Raw genomic sequence first — 19,435 nt, forward strand, 5'->3', positions numbered from 1 at the left:
TCTAATGAAATGAGTTAAAGTTATGTATAGTAACCCTATGTGTAAAAAGTAAATAATGGCTACTTCTCAAAGTTTTAAACTGCCAAGAGGAGGGAAATAAGGTTGTCCACTATCGGCATATCTATTTATTATTGCAATCAAAATGTTAGCTGTTTAAATCAGATCCAACAATAATATTGAGGGGTTAGAAATTCAGGGCTTAAAAACACAAGTGTCGCTGATTGTTTTTTTTTCTTCACAATTTGGATCCCTCCACAGCCTCATAGAGGATCTAGATACTTTTTTCTAACTTCTCTTGATTAAAACCAAATTATGATGTGTACTTTATTACGTAATGGACCACAAAAAAATACAACTTTTACATTACCGTGTAGTTTACCAATACAATTGTCTGATGGGGATGTGGACATACTCCCGTAAGAAAGAAATTCTCACTCCAATGAATTTTAATAGAAAGTAGATAAGATCTTGCTACCATGGAAAGGAAAATACCTGTCGATTTGTGGGACAATCACCCTGATTTAACTCTTTAGTGATGTCACAGTTTACCTATTTGCTTATGGTCTTAACTACACCTAGCGACCATTGTTTTTTTTATATGAGCAAAAAATAATAATTCTGTTGCCCCTGCATTAAAGACCCAAATTGGTTGAAGAAAATTGTGATAAATATACCAGTTTCATTTAAGGACCAAACAATTGACACCTGTGCCGTATAGATTGCAAAATAGTTGGGAAGAGATTTTCGATGTACTGATTCCATGGCACATGGTTTATGAACTGATACGCAAAACAACGCTGAATTCAAAACAACGCTGCATTTTTCAATTTAACTAAATTCTTGCAACCAATAGAATGTTATGTACAGTGCCTTTGGAATGTATTCAGACCCCTTGCCTTTTTCCGCCAGACTGCTTAGAGTGGCCAGACGGCTTCCGTCATAACCTGTCAACTGTGGGGACCTTAGATAGCTGGGTGTACCTTTCCAAATCATGTCCAATCAATGACTTTACCACTCCAAGTTGTTGAAACATTTCAAGGATGGTCAATGGAAACCAGATGCACCTGAGCTCAATTTCGAGTCTCATAGCAAAGGGTATGAGACATTTAAAAAATAGCATAATTGCTTTGTCATTATGAGGGTATTGTGTGTAGATTGATAATATTTAATCCATTTTAAAATAAGGCTGTAACTTAACAAAATGAGGAAAGAGTAAAGCGGTCTGAATATTTTATGAATGCAGTGTATTTAACAGGGCTGGGATTTAACCTTCCCAGCCCTGCAGATTATGCTGCGAAGAGGCAGAATCATAAGATCATTTATTTTGGTACTGTCCATATGTAGCTTGTTTTTGGTCACAGATCCAGGAATGGCTGAAGAATTGCAACATTTACCGAGAGCTAACGCTGCAGATGGCAATACTGGGTGATTTGAAAAATAATATAATACTTTTAGCAGAAATATTTATCTTTAATTTACAGTCTGTGGAAAATATGAGAATAGAAAGGTTCAGAACTTTTGTGAAGCATCACTGTACAGTTGAAAAATCCAATATGGATGGTGTTAAGAGATAGATGGGAGGGGATGAATGGAGCTGAAGGGTGGTACTAATAACAACAAGATAGCAAATGCAAAATATTCTTTGTCTGTAACATGTATAACTTTTGTGAAACGGCATAGTTAAAAATATATGGCAAATATACAGTTGAAATCGGAAGTTTACATATACCTTAGCCAAATACATTTAAACTCAGTTTTTCACAATTCCTGACATTTAATCCTAGAAAAAGTTCCCTGTTTTAGGTCAGTTAGGATCACCAGTTTATTTTAAGAATGTGAAATGTCAGAATAATAGTAGAGAGAATGATTTATTTCAGCTTTTATTTCTTTCATCACATTCCCAGTTGGTCAGAAGTTTACATACACTCAATTAGTAATCAAATCAAATTTGATTTGTCACATACACATGGTTAGCAGATGTTAATGCGAGTGTAGCGAAATGCTTGTGCTTCTAGTTCCGACAATGCAGTAATAACCAACGAGTAATCTAACTAACAATTCCAAAAGAAAAAAAACTACTGTCTTATACACAGTGTAAGGGGATAAAGAATATGTACATAAGGATATATGAATGAGTGATGGTACAGAGCAGCTTAGGCAAGATACAGTAGATGGTATCGAGTACAGTATATACATATGAGATGAGTATGTAAACAAAGTGGCATAGTTAAAGTGGCTAGTGATACATGTATTACATAAGGATGCAGTAGATGATATAGAGTACAGTATATACATACATATGAGATGAATAATGTAGGGTATGTAAACATTATATTTGGTAGCATTGCTTTTAAATTGTTTAACTTAGGACAAACGTTTCGGGTATCCTTCCACAAGCTTCCCACATTAAGATGGGTGAATTTTGGTCCATTCCTCCTGACAGAGCTGATGTAACTGAGTCAGGTTTGTAGGCCTCTTTGCTAGCACACGCTTCTTCAGTTCTGCCCACAAATGTTCTATAGGATTGAGGTCAGGGCTTTGTAATGGCCACTCCCAATACCTTGACTTTGTTGTCCTTAAGCCATTTTGCCACATCTATTTTGTGAAGTGCACCAGTCCCTCCTGCAGCAAAGCACCCCCACAATATGATGCTGCCACTCCTGTGCTTCACGATTGGGATAGTGTTCTTCGGCTGAAGGTTTTCACTCAGTCCTCTCTCATCTTTTTAAGTGGGAGAACTTGCACAATTGGTGGCTGACTAAATACTTTTTTGCCCCACTGTAGCAATCGGGGAATGTGTTAGATGTGTTCTCAATTTGTAAGTTGAACATTTTGCATTCTCTGCGAGCACATCTGACACACCGCCCAAGTTATGGCAGCATAGACTGTCCAATAAGTCTCTCTGAGCTGACAGCTCTTATGCAGATCACCAATTGTGCTGTCCTGCTCCTACGTTTGGAGATGAAGCAAAATGCTTTTACCCTCCTCCTTTGTTATTTCTCTGTATTTTGTCTCGGAGTGGTGTAAAATGTATGCAGATGTAGACAGACTGGTAAATGTGGTCATTCGTCTTCGCTTCACAAGGTAAGGGGCAGATAGTAGTACCCGTGTCAGTCACCTGATATGGCTGTCATAGCAGCAGTTTTGGCCAGTCATATTGAGAAGTGGCGTGACAAGCCAAGGTGACTGCTCTTGAATAGGCACTCCCAACAACGTCTCTTCTGAACTTGATTCATTGAGGGAACAGCCAACTGTTAAGACAGGGAGCTGCTCAACTCAACAACTCTAATCAGCATTTCAGCAGACAGACTAAAGTTCTAACATTGTTCTGCTATTCCCGCACTAGAAACGGATTAATGTCTCAGGTTCTGAATTCTCGGGTTAATTGATAACCAATATATTAACATGAAATTAATTAATAAGTTATAACATGCTAATCTAACGTGAAAGATAAAGCTCATTAGAAGACTGCGCTAATGCAATAAAATTATTTTTAGTATTTTTGTTGTTAGGTTGTATCATATCGGGACAAAAGTGGTACTCTTTGCTCTGTCTGTAATCTATTTATTTCCGTATGTCCCCATTCCCCCCTAGAGAATGTTTGATGTGGTGTACCCCATGGCTTCTGATCAGCGGAGACACGTCAGCATCAACTCGGCCCGCTGGCTCCCAGAACCTGGCTTGGGGCTTGCATACGGTACCAACAAGGGAGACCTAGTCATCTGCAGACCTGTGTAAGTCTGCACTACGCACTCTATATACCTCTGTTTCTCTCTTTCTTGCCTTCCCTCTCGCACAGTGCAATCTGCCCCTGGCTTAGAGACCTAAGTTTGTCCTCACTACCTCTTCTCTCACTACCACAGTATGTTTAAATCAGGAGTGGCCTGTGGCTAGATTTCTCCCTAAGCACCTTTCTCTATATGTCAGGTATTTGTTTTACATTTGTACGAAAACAGTGAAAAACTAATAGCCAATTAGTGTGTATTCTATCCCCGCTTTAGATATCTGTTTATGTTGAGGACAAGAATCCCCTCATTTGTGTGGTTACCTAATGGCCCTTAAGAGGGTCCCAGTGCTCATGGCTTTAAAGCCTTTGGCATTCGGGAAGGCAGGCAGCAGCTCCCACCCACGGCAGGCAGGCAGGGCAGGAAGAGTTGGATCGATGGAGCACCCACTGACTTATTCAGCCAGCTGTCATCAGCTAAGTCAAGTCAGAGGAGCGTGTTCTCACTCAAGTTCAAAAAGTTTTTCAGTTATGTTTTTCTCTGTTATGTCTGGCTTTCTGAAATAAATTGTCTTGTGTTACAGAGGAAGGATGATTTGTTCTCCCTAGCCCCCGGGCCTGCATTGTTACTTCAAAGAACAAAAACTATAACCAAGTTATCCAACACCAGTAAAATGCGCATTATGACCAAACAGAAAAATGACAAACCTTACTAACAGCGATAGTTAAATCTAGACAAATTATGTTATGTGATTTTGAAGAGGGAAATGTGGGAATTTTTAAACGTACCTAACTCATCAACAGCCAAATTGTCTCTAATTTATGTCAGTCGTTTGAATGATCCGACCATAATCGTACCTTTACCCAGAGAGTCACTGTACATGCAAGAGACACTTAAAACCGCATCTGTATCGTGAAGCCCTAATTGTGGTCTAACAAATACATGAATAGCGTTCGTGCATACAGCACCACAGGTGCATAATAACCAAACAAACATCACAAGAGGATGAACACACACAGTGCTCCCCATGGACATACTGTACAGTATACCACTGCAGCATAGACTCCACATCCCTATTGGGGAAAGCCTATTATATCCCTGTGTGTTTACTAATGGTAGAAACAGTTGTGCTGCAATCAGTGGCTCATCTCCTACTACACTGTTGAGCAGGGATCATTAAAGAGGGCAATAAAGACCAGAACCCCAGGATGTGTTTGTGTTCTCTGGTCTCTTTTAATTGCCTGCGTTGTGTAAATTACATGATCAAACATGTCTACACAGGTCTATAGAAGGACCTTGTAAATGGCCGGACCTCGTATAGCAGCACTACCAACAGCAACGATGCACACGGCTTCTTTCCTGCAGAAAGCTGCATTTTAAGCTGCATTTGAATATCTGGCATCTCTCACATGTGTTGGCAGCGTGAGAAAAATGTTTTCTGATTTGCCCACAGGCAGGCTTCTGAGGTGAAGAGGCAGCTTCCTCGCTCTGCACGTATTGACGAGAACCCTGAAATCTTCTTCAATCAATGTTGTTTTTTCTTTTCCTACAATATTACATGTTCTGCTTGGATGAAAATCCTATTTAAGGCTGCTTGTTTAACTCGGAAGTGAACTTTCTTTATCCACATTTCAGTTTTACTGGTGATTTCCCTCCTAGCCAAAACAGCCGATCGATGGTGGCTAACTGCGTTCAGTTTGACATTTGAATCAGAGCAAACGATGATCATCAGTCATTTTGGGTGATCAACTGTTTAGGGGATTAGTCATTCAGTCTACACTTTCTTTGATGATGACCATTAAATATGTGTTTCAACTACAGTCTACAGGTTTGTACTGATAGCCACCTTTTTACCTTGACCAAATACCATTTGAGTGGAAAAAGTGTCTAGCGGAGTTCTGTTGGTCATTGTGTGGTCAAAGTGACCTCTTTAGCGACAGAAGGCACTGGGACCAGTTGGGTAGCCTAATCAACCCATGAAAGCCTAATCGAACAGCGGCGTTCTAACAGCAGCCTGTCAAACTCGGCTGTTACCCAGACGTCTCACCGTCTCTGGCTGTCTGATTTCTCAAGTTTAGTGGTCATCCCACACCAAAATATCTCACATTCCATTGTCTTCCATTGTCCTGGTTTCGGGGGATTTGGGTACCACTTGTTGTGGTGGTTTTCTATCGTGGGATTGATTTTTCAGCCCCGTAATTCAATTTTGCAAGCCTGGCTGTTGCAGCCTTTCTGTTTTATTATATAGAATAACAGCATGAAAAATAATGCAATGTAACTTTTTTTTAAATCAAGCATGCTGTGCTATAAGCAGCTTTGCTTCAGAGCAGGGACGTGTTGTTGCTGATGAAACTGAAATGAGATCAGGACAGCGAGAGAGAGTGGCCTTGTTTGGGAAATAGTCTCATAAAATAATAACTTTCCCCGTCTTGGTCCTAATACTGTCGATATTATTTCTTTATCTATCTCCTGAAAGTTTGACCCAACTCCCACCATGTATTCTGCTCTTGGCAGCTTTTCTTGGATTGTATTCTTGAACTTCCTTTCAGATTCACAGCTAGTGTGCTGGGGGTCTAAAATGTAAGCTTTTTACGTGCCAAATACTCTAATGGTACAGGTAGGAATTATAAATCAAATCAAAATAAATCAAATCAAATTGTATTTGTCACATGCGCCGAATACAACAGGTGTAGACCTTACAGTGAAATGCTTACTTACAAGCCCTTTACCAACAATGTAGTTTTAAGAAAAACACCAACAAAAAAACAAGTACGGGATAAGAAAAACAAAGAATTAAGGAGCAGCAGTGTAGTAACCTGGTATTTGCTGCTAATGAAATAACTGATCCATACTCATAAGCGTTGTCGGTGCACAGATGTACAGCGTAATGAGAGACCTGTTGAGTCCAGATAAACCAGGAGAAAAGTCATTCATAGATTCAGTCGAGCTATTAAAAAATCACTTCAACCCAAACTGAGTGAGAGAGTAAAAGATTCAGGTTTGATTCACGCATGAGAAAACCTATCGAATCAGTTGGGGAATATATGGCTGAGTTGAGAAAACTAGCATTGGACTGTAGCTATGAGAATACATTATCTCAAATGCTAAGCGATCGGCTGGTGTGTGCGATTAACAATGACAGGATTCAAATACACTTGTTATCAGAGCCTAATCATGTTTGAGAATGCACTCAAACTGGCCCAGGCCATGGAGTCTTCGAATAGAAATGCACTGGATTTGCAGGCAAGGGGCGCAACTGCGTGCCACACAATAAGAGAGAGCTGCTCTGAGCGCGTTGAATTTTAAATAACGGAAAGCCAATAGAGACTTATCGTTGCAAAGGCAAACACGCATACCTCCAGACGCTCTTGCCACCGCTCTAATCACGTGATAGAACGTGAAAGTGAGTGCGCAGGCGCAAAGCAAGCATTCTCAGTGTACAGGGGGGCGAATATGAAGATGGCGAAGCCTTTCATTGTGGAAATGGGAATAACACAGGGGAGAAGATCACTGTGATTTGGAGTTGCTGATGTTCAAGTGGATATCAAGGACAAAAGACAAGTCTGCCTCTCTTAGTAGTGGAAAGTACTGGCCCCAGCTTACTAGGAAGAGGGTGGCTGGAGGAATTAAAATTGAACTGGGATGAAATCAAACATGTCACCACAGAGACATTGCCACTACAGCAGGTGCTTTCAAAGCATGAGTGTGTTTTCAAAGAAGAGCTAGGGACATTAAAAGGGGTCCAAGCTACCATTCATGTTGCTGCTGATGCTACTCCCAGATTCTATAGGCCAAGATCAGTTCCATATGCCATGAAGCCTAAAGTGGATGTGGAAATTGACATACTCCTAGCAGATGATATAATTATGCCTGTCAAGTTTTCTGAGTGGGCAGCACCAGTTGTTGATATACTAAAACCAGATGGTTCAATCAGATTATGTGGTGACTATAAACTGACTGTAAAATAGAGTTTCCTCTGGAGAAGTACCCCATACCCAAAGTGGAGGATTTGCTTTCAATGTTAACCGGAGGGCAACAGTTCACAAAACTGGACACGCATATCACGCATATCAGAGTCACGCATATCAGCAAGTGCTAATGGATAAAGCTTCACAGAAGTACCTGACCATAAACACCCACAGAGAGATGTTTACCTATAAACTTCCAAAGAACAATGGAGGGAATTCTGCAGGGGATACCCAAGGTAGGGGTTTACCTCGATGACATTCTTGTCACGGGACTCATGAAGGAGGAACATCTCAGAAACTTAGAGGAAGTTTTGAGGAGGATGAAGGACGCCGATCTCCGGCTGAAGAGGAGCAAGTGTACACTGTTAGCTGATGAATTGCAGTACCTGGGTCACAAGGTGGATGCCAAGGGGTTACACACTGTCAAAGCTAAAGTGAGGGCTGTTGTGGAAGCTCCAGCTCCGACAAACGTTTCAGAGCTGAAAGCCTATCTAGGCTTACTGAATTATTATTTATAATCGCTTCCTCCCGAACCTCTCTACCCTCTTAGCTACTCTACATCAACTGTTAAGGAAGGACGTGGAGAATGGTGCAGAGAAACCTATTGGGTTCATGTCAAGAACATTGTCGCCAGCAAAGAAAAAAAGTACTCTCAGCTGGACAAGGAAGGACTGGCTGTCATATTCGGAATACAGAGTTTTCACAAGTGTTTATACATAAGCCTTTGATCTCTCTGTTCCATGAACAAAAGCCAGTACCACAAATGGTCTCTCCAAGAGTTCAATGTTGGGCTGTGTGGCTCAGGACCTACGAGTACAGAATAATTTACAAACCAGGTAGATACCATGGGAATGCTGATGCTCTGAGTCGGCTGCCCGTTCCAGAAATCATCATTCAGGAAGAAGAAAATGACCAGGTTTTGATGATCGATGTGTTGGATGATGCACCGGTGAACACAGCACAAATCAGACAATGGACTTCAAAGGATGTGACGTTATCACAAGTGCATGAATTTATTCTGAAAGGATGGTCTACAGTGACAGAGCCTCAGATCACGCCTTACTACACTTGCCGCTTGGTATTGAGTGTTCTAGATGGATGTGTTCTGTGGGGTTCAAGAGTAGTTATCCCACCAGAAGGGTGTGGTATGCTACTGAAGTTGTTGCATCAGTCGCATCCAGGCATGTCGAGAATGAAAGGCCTAGTGAGGTCATACGTCTGGTGGCCAAAGATGGCCCACAATGTGGGAAATGAGGTTAGCCGGTGTGCAGAATGTCAGAGTAACAGGAAGTCACCCCCCACCCCACCGCGCCACATGGGAATGGATGGAAAAACCATTGACACGACTACATGTGGACTACGCTGGACCTTCCCTAGGAAAAATGTTCCTTGTGGATTCCAGCTACCATTTGAGGATTGCTCAGGACCAGTATCCTATACTGTGATCATCGGAAGTAGACAAAGACTAAGGAGACACGTGGATCAGATCTGAGCTCGAATTCCAGTTCCATCCGGGGATCTGAATCAATTCTTAAACGAACAGGACATTACATTGGAACGTTCCCCAGAGTTGCAGTTGGACAAACCACCTGAGACCAACAATGCTCAACTTACTGAGACCAGCAGTCCGGGACGACCTCCTCCTGTGAAGTCTCCACAAAAGGACTTTGTTTCACCATCAAGGGGTGAAGATCTGGTGGCACCAGCTACACCACCTCTGAGACGCTCTATTAGAGAGAGATGTCCGCCAGACTTTTTCAGATCAGATGTTTGAAAAAATGTAAACAAGAAAATAGCTCAAAGGAATTAAGTTGGGTTATTAGCTTTAAAGGGGGGGAATGTAGTAACCTGGGATATTTATGTTTACCAATAGATGGCAGTATTGACTCAAGACAGGGTTTGCTTCCCGCTATCCATAGCTATTTCTGATGTCTGCCTATATAACTGTGATTAAGAAAGCTTCAGGTAGCTTAAGCCAGGTGCATTAGAGAATATAATTCTAAGTTACAATTAAATACTAAACCGTACTTACGTCTCATTAGTCATCAATCTAAGAAGCCTCTAAGGATACTACAAGCAGTAAATAACAATAGTGGGGCTATATACAGGGGGTGCCGGTTCAGAGTCAATGGGTCAATGTGCGGGGGGCACCGGTGTTGAGGTAATTATGTATATGCAGGTAGGGTTATTAAAGTGGCTATGCATAGATAATAACAGAGTAGCAGCAGTGTGGGGGGTGCAAATAGTCTAGGTAGCCATTTGATTAGCTAGCAATTAGTTCAGGAGTCTTATGGCTTGGGGGTAAAAGCTGTTTAGAAGCCTCTTGGACCTAGACTTGACGCTCCGGTACTGCTTGCCGTGCAGTAGCAGAGAGAACAGTCTATGACTAGGGTGGCTGGAGTCTTTTTTAGGACCTTCCTCCTTTTTAGGACCTTCCTCTGACACCGCCTGGTATAGAGATCCTGGATGGCAGGAAGCTTGGCCCCGGTGATGTACTGGGCCTTACGCACTACCCTCTGTAGTGCCTTGCGGTCAGAGTCCGAGCAGTTTCCATACCAGGCAGTGATGCAACCAGTCAGGATGCTCTTGATGGTGCAGCCGTAGAACCTTTTAAAAATCTGAGGACCCATGCCAAATCTTTTCAGTCTCCTGAGGGGGAATAGGTTTTGTCGTGCCCTCTTCTCGACTGTCTTGATGTGTTTGGATCATGTTAGTTTGTTGGTGATGTGGAGCCCAAAGAACTTGAAGCTCTCAACCTGCTCCACTACAGCCCCGTCAATGAGAGTGGGGGCGTGCTCGGTCCTCCTTTTCCTGTAGTCCACAATCATCTCCTTTGTCTTGATCACGTTGAGGGAGAGGTTGTTGTCCTTGCACCACACGGTCAGGTCTCTGACCTCCTCCCTATAGGCTGTCTCATCATTGTCGGTGATCACTGTTGTGTCATTGGCAAACTTAATGAATGTGTTTGAGTTGTGCCTGGCCGTGCAGTCATGAGTGAACAGGGAGTACAGGACGGGACTGAGCACGCAGCCCTGAGGGGCCCCCATGTTGAGGATCAGAGTGGAGGATGTGTTGTTACCTACCCTTACCACCTGGCGGCGGCCCGTCAGGAAGTCTAGGATGCAGTTGCAGAGGGAGGTCTTGAGTCCCAGGGTCCTTAGCTTAGTGATGAGCTTTGAGGGCACTATGGTGTTGAATGCTGTGCTGTAGTCAATGAATAGCATTCTCACATAGGTGTTCCTTTTGTCCAGGTGGGAAAGGGCAGCGTGGAGTGCAATAGAGATTGCATCATCTGTAGATCTGTTGGTGCGGTATGCAAATTGGAATGGGTCTAAGGTTTCCAGGGATGATGATGGTGGTGATGTGAGCCATGACCGGCCTTTCAAAGCATTTCATGGCTACAGACGTGAGTGCTTCTGGTCGGTAGTCATTTAGGCAGGTTACCTTAGTGTTCTTGGGCACAGGGTCTATGGTGGTCTGCTTGAAACATGTTGGTATTACAGACCGGGAGAGGTTTAAAATGTCAGTGAAGACACTTGCCAGTTGGTCAGTGCATGCTCGGAGTACACGTCCTGGTAATCCGTCTGCCCCAGCGGCCTTGTGAATGTTGACCTGTTTAAAGGTCTTACATCTGCTGCGGTGAGCGTGAACACACAATCATCCGGACCAGCTGATGCTCTCATGCATGTTTCAATGTTACATGCCTCAAAGCGAGCAATTCCTTGCTAGTTAGTACAGGGTCTATGTCAGGTTAACTGCGGACTTTGATTGGTTATCTGACTGGAACCAAGGTTTCACATGTACAGGTACCTGAGGAAATCTATCCTCAAATTGATTATCCCGCTCCTGCTTCTCACTTTACACAGTGGATTTCTTACATTTGAAGCAGAAAATGTAGGGACTTGTAAAACCAGATGCACACTCATGATATCCAGCACCTTCTCTCTCTCTAGTACTGTATGTGTATCATCATCATCATCATCCATCATCATCACACATACACATTGATATCCCATAAAAGCCTCTAACTGTAGTGAGGTGGAGTGGTTCTGTGCCCGCCGGAGTTTGGAACAGCTGGAGGAGAACTGGCCAGTCACCCAGAGACTGCCGGGTAAAAGAGCCCTGAGGAAGAGCTCTCATTATCCCTTTTGTGGAGGCATTTTAAGACCTTTGGCAAAACAGTTGATGCTTCAGCTCTGGCGCATTCTAGTCCCAAACATCTTTGTCCAAACTGTCTCTATTCCAGTTCTTAGTGTTGTTCTAAGTGTGTTAAGGAGTTTCTAGCAAATCTGCACTCACTACAGCTGGATGTGGTACTGTACTTGCTAATGAACTTAATCTGCTACATATTATCCAAGACAGTGATGAATAAGCAAGCAGTTCCCATACCCAATTTCTGTCTCAGACACAGGTTTGAGTCAAAATAACAGATGTTTAATCTTCCTGGTGATATTTGCCAAGCTCAATTATAACACCCCCTGGATTTACACGTACACACAAACACACTTTAGGTTGGAGAGGCTGGAGCAGAGGGCAGCCGCAGTGCCCGATGGGCAGTTTAGGGGCTTTAAGTTCCTTGCTCAAGGGAACATCAACGGAATGTGGCACCTGAAGTATTGATGCCAGCAACCCTCTGGTTGCAAGACTTACTCCCTGCCATCAGCCACGCTGAAGAAGCATCAGTGTTGGATTCATGCAAATGAGAGAAGACATGGATTGTCTTCCTCCTTTGGGGATTTCAGCAGGTCTCTTCTTCTGCCTGGTGTGCTTACTGTAAAGAGCCAAGGTAAAGCAGACAATCTGACAGGATTTGAAAGCAGTAGCATGTCAGGGGCCGCCGTTCCAGCGATTTAAGTGTCATGCATTCAATTTGTCTCTCAGATTATATTATTTTTGCCTGAGGGAGTGAGTGAAAAAAAAAATATCCCCTCTTTCTCTCTCTCTCTCTCATCCATTTTTCCTTTCAGCACACCAGTCCATCAACTGCACTGGCTTACACACCAGAATATGGTCTTTGGAAATATACACATACTGTTTATCTACCCACCGGCGTGAGAACAGTCCTTAAAAGATATCCACTTTTGTGCTATTGAAATTAATATCTTCCCAGTTTAATGCCTGCCAGCAGTTTTCCTAAATCCATGGTAACTACCCCAAAAAGAGTGCCATTGCTCAGTTTCTTATCAAGTATCTCATTTCCCTGTATCACACTTATTTTGATAAATGGTTGTAACGGAAGGGTCGTTAAGTGTACATGATTTATCAGTGTCTCTCACAGGCTGCTGATTCGCTGACTCTGCTGCCTGTCCACTGATGCTGGGGATTAATGGAACATGGAAACTATTTTCCTCATTTCCTTCTAAGATATAGCTGATGGACACATTTGAATGGTGCTGTCTTCACAGAAACCAACTGCTTGACTATCTCTAGCTATTCGATGTAACCTTGGTTTATGGAGCAGCTTGCATTCTCCCAACACTCAGGCCACATTACTATGTGGGTGTGACTTAAAGACATGCTCTGCAACTTTGGCGACGACTAAGTATTTTTTTAAACCTCTCGTTTAGGTCTGAATGTGACAATGTGTAGTTCATACATGCATAACCTATGAGCAGAACTACTGTTTTACCTAAATTAGCCACACAATACCAATTTGTTTGAAAGCGACTTTTTCTGGAAACTGTGCTGTGTCCTTTTCCCTACATTTTCCCCTACGTGGGCCAGCCTCTTAGCAATTCGAGTTCTAGCCAATGAGCTTCAGCCCCTCGCCATTTGAGTGTCAGCTAGCAAGATTCCCTCACAGCAAAGCAAGAGAGTGCAATGTCCGCCATTTTCGCGACCACTTTTGGCTCGTGAGCGCTACTTTCAGAACTACTGGATAGCAATTATACAAAAGAGCCGGAGAATATCTTTCAATCGAGTTTATAGGAGTAATAACACATGTAGTGCTTTTCATTACTGTGTTATCACATATATCTACGTAGGCAAAGATAATACATTTTAAAAATACAATAAAAATATACATTTAGAATCAAGGCAGCAAATAGCAGTAGTAGGCTAGGTGCTAAAAGGACTTTCCAGGTTAGGACTATAAGAAAGACAGTCTGTAGAAATGTGTTTTTAAGGCCCATATTAAACATTCTGATTGCACTGTTCAGATAAGGCTGCAGGAGGGCATGCATTTTAGGTTGGTTGATGGTTGAGAACAGGATTCTGAGGTTAGCCTCGTTGTTGTCAATCATGGTGGCGTAGAAGGTTGATCGTGCTGCTTTTAGGCCAGCAGAATAAGCTTGCTTTGGTGGTCTTTGTAGGCCAGTAGATGGGTCGTGAAGCCGTCCTTCCTCCCAACGTTTCTCAAGCTTAAGGTCATGAGTCTTCGTTCTGCACAGTTCATCAGTGAACCAGGGTGAAGAGTGTTGGAAAGTTACGGGAGCAATGATGTTCAGGGTATTACTCAGAGTGCTGTTGTACAGGTTGACCATGTCGTTGAGGGTCGCGAACTTGCGTCAGACTCAAAAGTGGGCTGGATGTGTTAAGTTTCCTTAAATTGCAGAATTGAATGGCCCCCATTGGGCAGTGGAGCAGCGTGGGAGCATTCAGACCGTGTCACAGACTTGTGGTCAGTTATACCAAGTTCGAGGACATCCCAAGTCAGAGGCAGGGACATCTCCAGTGATAATGTATTGTGTGTTGACGGTTGTGGGTGGGGAACATTTACATGTTGCACATGATTTAGACTGCAAGTTGAGGAAGTCAGCAGCCATAGAGCACTTGGGTGAGTCAACATGGATTTTAAAGTCACCCAAAATGATAGTGTTGGAGATGGTGGAGCATACAGAGGTTAATAGTTCACAGAACTCAGGAATTTAAATTTAAAAAAAACTGTGCTTGTCTGGGGCTGTAAACAAGGATAACAAGTGAGAGGATTTGGTTGTTTACATTTAAAAGCAAGGCACTCAGACTGAAAATCAGCAACAGTCTGTGGGTTTTAAATAAAGCACTCTTTATAAAACAGTAAGGTCTCCACCATGGCCGTGGCTGTGTGCCTTTTCAATGTATTTATATCCAGGCGGCACTGAAGCATTTACATTGTGAAAGTCCCCCTCTTTGTGCCATTTTTCAGTGATGCAGATCATGTCAAAATCATTGTCCGAGATCGTAACACAAAAGAGGCGACTTGTTAAGGGTTGAAGATTGTAGAGTGCACGACGTCTGAAAACATTGGTGGAAACACTTTCATTTCATTTTGGTTGGTCCTCTGCCCTCTGTATGGACTGTATTGGCTTGGGAGTGGGTGACGTAGTTTGCCTGAGGGTCAGCCTGCAGAAATGGCCCTTTATCACCTAAGTCTGGTACTCTCATTGTGAATGCATTACAATAGACTTTAGTTTGTTAATTAGTCTCCTACCGCCTCATCTTCCTCACCATGTTGTCCGTAGGAGCCCGTATTGAAAGAGGCTGTTCTTCTGAGGATTTCTTCTGAATAGTAAATGAAGGTTGCTGCCATTTCAGAATCTTTTCATCCAGCCTTTGGTCGAGGAGACGAGGATCTAGAAAGATCTAGTTAGGCTGGTATTTGAATCCAAACAATTTGCAGGTTCTAGCCAAATATGTTAACTAATTTAACGTTGATGATAAAAAATAGCGAGGTTCTTATGTTCTATACTTGATAAGCTATCAAAAAATCGAAATGCTTCTCTTTAATTACTTGTTACTTATCTCTTATTCTTATCCATATTTTTGTTTAACTGCATTGTTGGTTAGGCGCTCGTAAGTAAGCATGTCACTAAGGTCTACACCTGTTTTATTTGGCGCATGTGTCTAATAACATTTTGATTTGATTTGTTAAAAAACAATGCACTTAAACACTTAACAAATAATGATGGTTAATTTTGCAGGATTAATATACCAAGGCTACCTCTAGGTGCCATGGCAACCATGGAACTCCAGTGCCATTCTGTCTCTGCTTCATAAGATTTAATCCAATCCTGCTGGACAGGAATGTTTTCGATATGAATTTGAAGGTATTCAGGTTATTTTATGGTTCAACACCAATTGAACAGACACTTATTGGTAAGATTCTCAGACCAGAGCAGTATTATGAAAACTATCTCAACTGTTCCACTGCAATTATTTAAATTGTATTTATACTCTACCCCGAAGATAACCGGAGTGCATGCCCTGAATTGCTTTTTTTTATCAGATTAAATCATAATTGTGGATGCATCCAGGTCTGACAACCTCCCTCAGTCAACATGAGGGACTACAGATTTGTCATCTTAATGCTGGGGACCATTGTGAGGAATCTGCTTGTACTGTACATCCTTTTTTGATTGGTTTGAAATACTGTAACTTATTGAAAGCTTTAGCATATCCTGCTGTATAGGTCTGACATGACGAGTGGAACATTGTAACTTAACGTTTTTAGTTCTCCGATTTAACATACAAATATGACCAAATGATGAAACATGAGCAACAACATGACAATAATGACTCATTGTACAATGTCCCTCTTTGTTTCTTTCTCTCCCTCTCTCTCTACTTCATCTCTCCCCTCTAGAGATGCCCAGTCAGACGGAGACGGCCCCGCTGAGCACAGTGAGCCCATATTTGCTGTCAACAACAATCGAGGCAGTGGTACCGGTGGGAGCCGCGATGGAGAGCGACCAGGGTGAGAATTGGCTGGGGCAGGCCTTTGAGGATGGTGTGTGTGAGAACACTAGTTAGGCATATGTGGCTTTCAGAGAAGGGGGATGTGCAAGTAGTTTTAATTTTTTTCTTCAATGGAGACATGAAAGTCTCCTGTCTAGCAGGCATTCTCTGAACTGTGTTTACATGCTAGTTCTGTGTGTTGACATTGGACTCTCCCCTTTTGCTCACAACAATACCTTTATTTTCAACCAAATGCAATGCCAACTCTAGTCTCATACACACACACTTACATCCATCTGGCCTTTATCAACATGTGCCATGTGGCTGTGTTTTGCAGGAGCAGCAGGGCCCCCTTGAGGTCTGAAAGGGACATGAGACTTATGAACGCCATCGGTCTCCAGCCCCGTCACCCTACCCCCGTTGTGACCTCACAAGGCACACAGACACCCGTCCTACGTCTTCAGAATGCCGAAACACAGACTGACCTAGAGCCACAGGTTCCCAGCACCTCCCGGGCCTCCCAAGCAACAAACAGTACATCTACCTATATCTATACCCATCTCGCTCTCCCCCCAATCCCTCCAGTATTTACCCTCTCTACTAGATCTACAATGCCTTTGGAAAGTATTCAGACCCTTTGACTTTATACACATTTTGTTTACAGACTTTACAGACTTACTCTAAAATGGATTAAATAAATAAAAATCCTTAGCAATCTACACACATTATTACCCCATAATGAAGAAGTCAAAATAGGCTTTTCAAATGTTTTGCTAATTTATACAAATAGATAAAACAGAAATACTTTATTTACGTAAGTATTCAGACTATTTGCTATGAGATGTGAAATTGAGCTCAGGTGCACCCTTTTTCCATTGATCATCCTTGAGATGTTTCTACAACTTGGAGTCCACCTGTGGTAAATTCAATTGATTGGACATGACTTAGAAAGGTCCACACCTGTCTATATCAGGTCCCATGGTTGGCAGTGCATGTCAGACCAAAAACCAAACCATGAGGTTGAAGGAGTTGTCCGTAGAGCTCCGAGACAGGATTGTAATCTAGGCATAGATCTGGGGAAGGGTACCAAAAAAATGTATGCAGCATTGAAGGTCCCCAAAAACACAGTGGCCTCCATCATTCTTAAATGGAAGAAGTTTGGAACCACCAAGACTCTTCCCAAGAGCTGGTCACCTGGCCAAACTGAGCAATTGGGGGAGTAGGGCCTTGGTCAGGGAGGTGACCAAGAACCCGATGGTCACTCAGACAGAGCTCTAGAGTTCTTCTGTGGAGATGGGAGAACCTTCCAGAAGGACAACCAAATCTGCAGCACTCTACCAATCAGGCCTTTATGGTAGAGTGGCCAGACGGAAGCCACTCAGTAAAAGGCACATGACAGCCCGCTTGGAGTTTGCCAAAAGGCACATAAAGACTCTCAGACCATGAGAAATAACATTCTCTGGTCTAATGAAACCAAGATTGAACTCTTTGGCCTGAATGCCAAGCATCACGTCTGGAGGAATCCTGGCACCATCTCTACTGTGAACTATGGTGGTGGCAAGCGTCATGCTGTGGGAATGTGTTTCAGCGGCAGGGACTGGGAGACTAGTCAGATTTGAGGCAAAGATGAACGGAGCAAAGTACAGAGAGATCCTTGATGAAAACTTGCTCCAGAGTACACAGGACCTCAGACTCGGGTGAAGGTTCAACTTCCTACAGGTCTACAACCCTAAGCGCACAGCCAAGACAATGCAGGAGTGGCTTCGTGACAAGTCTCTGAATGTCCTTGAGTGGCCCAGCCAGAGCCCAAACTTGATCCCCATCCGACATCTCTGGAAATAGCTGTGCAGCGACGCTCCCCATCCAACCTGACAGAGCTTGAGAGGATCTGCAGAGAAGAATGGGAGAAACTCCCCAAATACAGGTGTGCCAAGCTTGTAGCGTCATAACCAAGAAGTCTCGAGGCTGTAATCGCTGCCAAAGGTGCTTTAACAAAGTACTGAGTAATGTGTCTGAATACTTATGTAAATGTGATATTTCAGTTTTTTATTTTAAATTAATTAGCAAAAAAATGTAAAAAACTCTTTTTGCTTTGTCATTATGGGGTAGGGTGGGTGGATTGAGGAAAATGTTTAGAATAAGGTTGTAACCTAATAAAATGTGGAAAAAGTCAAGGGGTCTGAATACTTTCCAAAGGCAGTGTACATCGTTTTCATAATACTGAGCTGTTCAACTATGTAATGTCTTAACGGGTAAGTCTGGTTAAATCGCCATCAAATTAATCCCAGAACTATTTAATATTCTAAACACAATATGCAGAGAGCCCAAGGCTCCCCTCAGGCATATTGTAAGGACTTTCACAAATGAGTAATTGACCATTTTTCAGGATGATACTTTCATTAATTGAGCGAGTGAACCGTGGAAATCGGGTTCCATTTTACTGCACAACACAACAGTACTTCTTCAATGGCTGTTTTTTTTCATTAATGGGGAATTTGTTCCTTGTTGCTGTCAGGAAATACAACCTGGCAAATTAGTAGCGTCATAATTGAATTAACTTTTTATGGAATCCTTTTCATTTGGCATTTAAGACTAATTGCAATCAGTGAACAACCTCCTTGACCTCATTCCATACAGAGCTAGTTAGTTACATTTCACAATTTTTCAACTTCATATTCATAATCTCCAGCACCACCCCAACATCAACACACTGTATTTGAAAGTGGCATTTCTATATTTTGGGGTCAAAAAAGATAGAGGAAGATGGTGTGTTTCCAATGACATCATCAACCAATTAGTAGGCAATGCCTTCTCATAATTGGTTAAATTCACATGATGCACATCAATGATGTCATTGGAAATACGTATACTTCCTCTCTTTACTACAAAACAGAAACGCGGCATTTTCACACATGTTGGGGTGGTGGTGGAGATGATCAATGTGAAGTAAAGAAAAAAAAGAGGTGAAATTGCCCTTTTTAAGACCCAAACCTCTTAATTGCCCTTGGTTCCTAAGTCAGGTGAAGTGGATCATTACTTGTCTGTTGTCCCAGTGGTAATATAGCAATACCAATTACCCACCATCTCTGC

The 19,435-nt window shown here is 42.5% G+C and overlaps 1 protein-coding gene across 2 annotated transcripts in view; it reads left to right on the forward strand.

The window, feature by feature from the left end:
* LOC112249007 (activating molecule in BECN1-regulated autophagy protein 1) overlaps positions 1-19,435 on the forward strand; it is a 95,767-nt gene that overhangs the window by 65,479 nt on the left and 10,853 nt on the right. For both annotated transcript variants that reach the window (XM_024418560.2, XM_024418561.2), the window contains exons 15-17: positions 3,595-3,734; positions 16,254-16,364; positions 16,683-16,879. In XM_024418560.2, coding sequence (XP_024274328.1) covers positions 3,595-3,734; positions 16,254-16,364; positions 16,683-16,879 — 448 coding nt within the window. The remainder of the gene's footprint in view (positions 1-3,594; positions 3,735-16,253; positions 16,365-16,682; positions 16,880-19,435) is intronic.

Source organism: Oncorhynchus tshawytscha, linkage group LG04 (assembly GCF_018296145.1).
Source record: "Oncorhynchus tshawytscha isolate Ot180627B linkage group LG04, Otsh_v2.0, whole genome shotgun sequence".
In the NCBI taxonomy this organism is placed as follows: domain Eukaryota; kingdom Metazoa; phylum Chordata; class Actinopteri; order Salmoniformes; family Salmonidae; genus Oncorhynchus; species Oncorhynchus tshawytscha.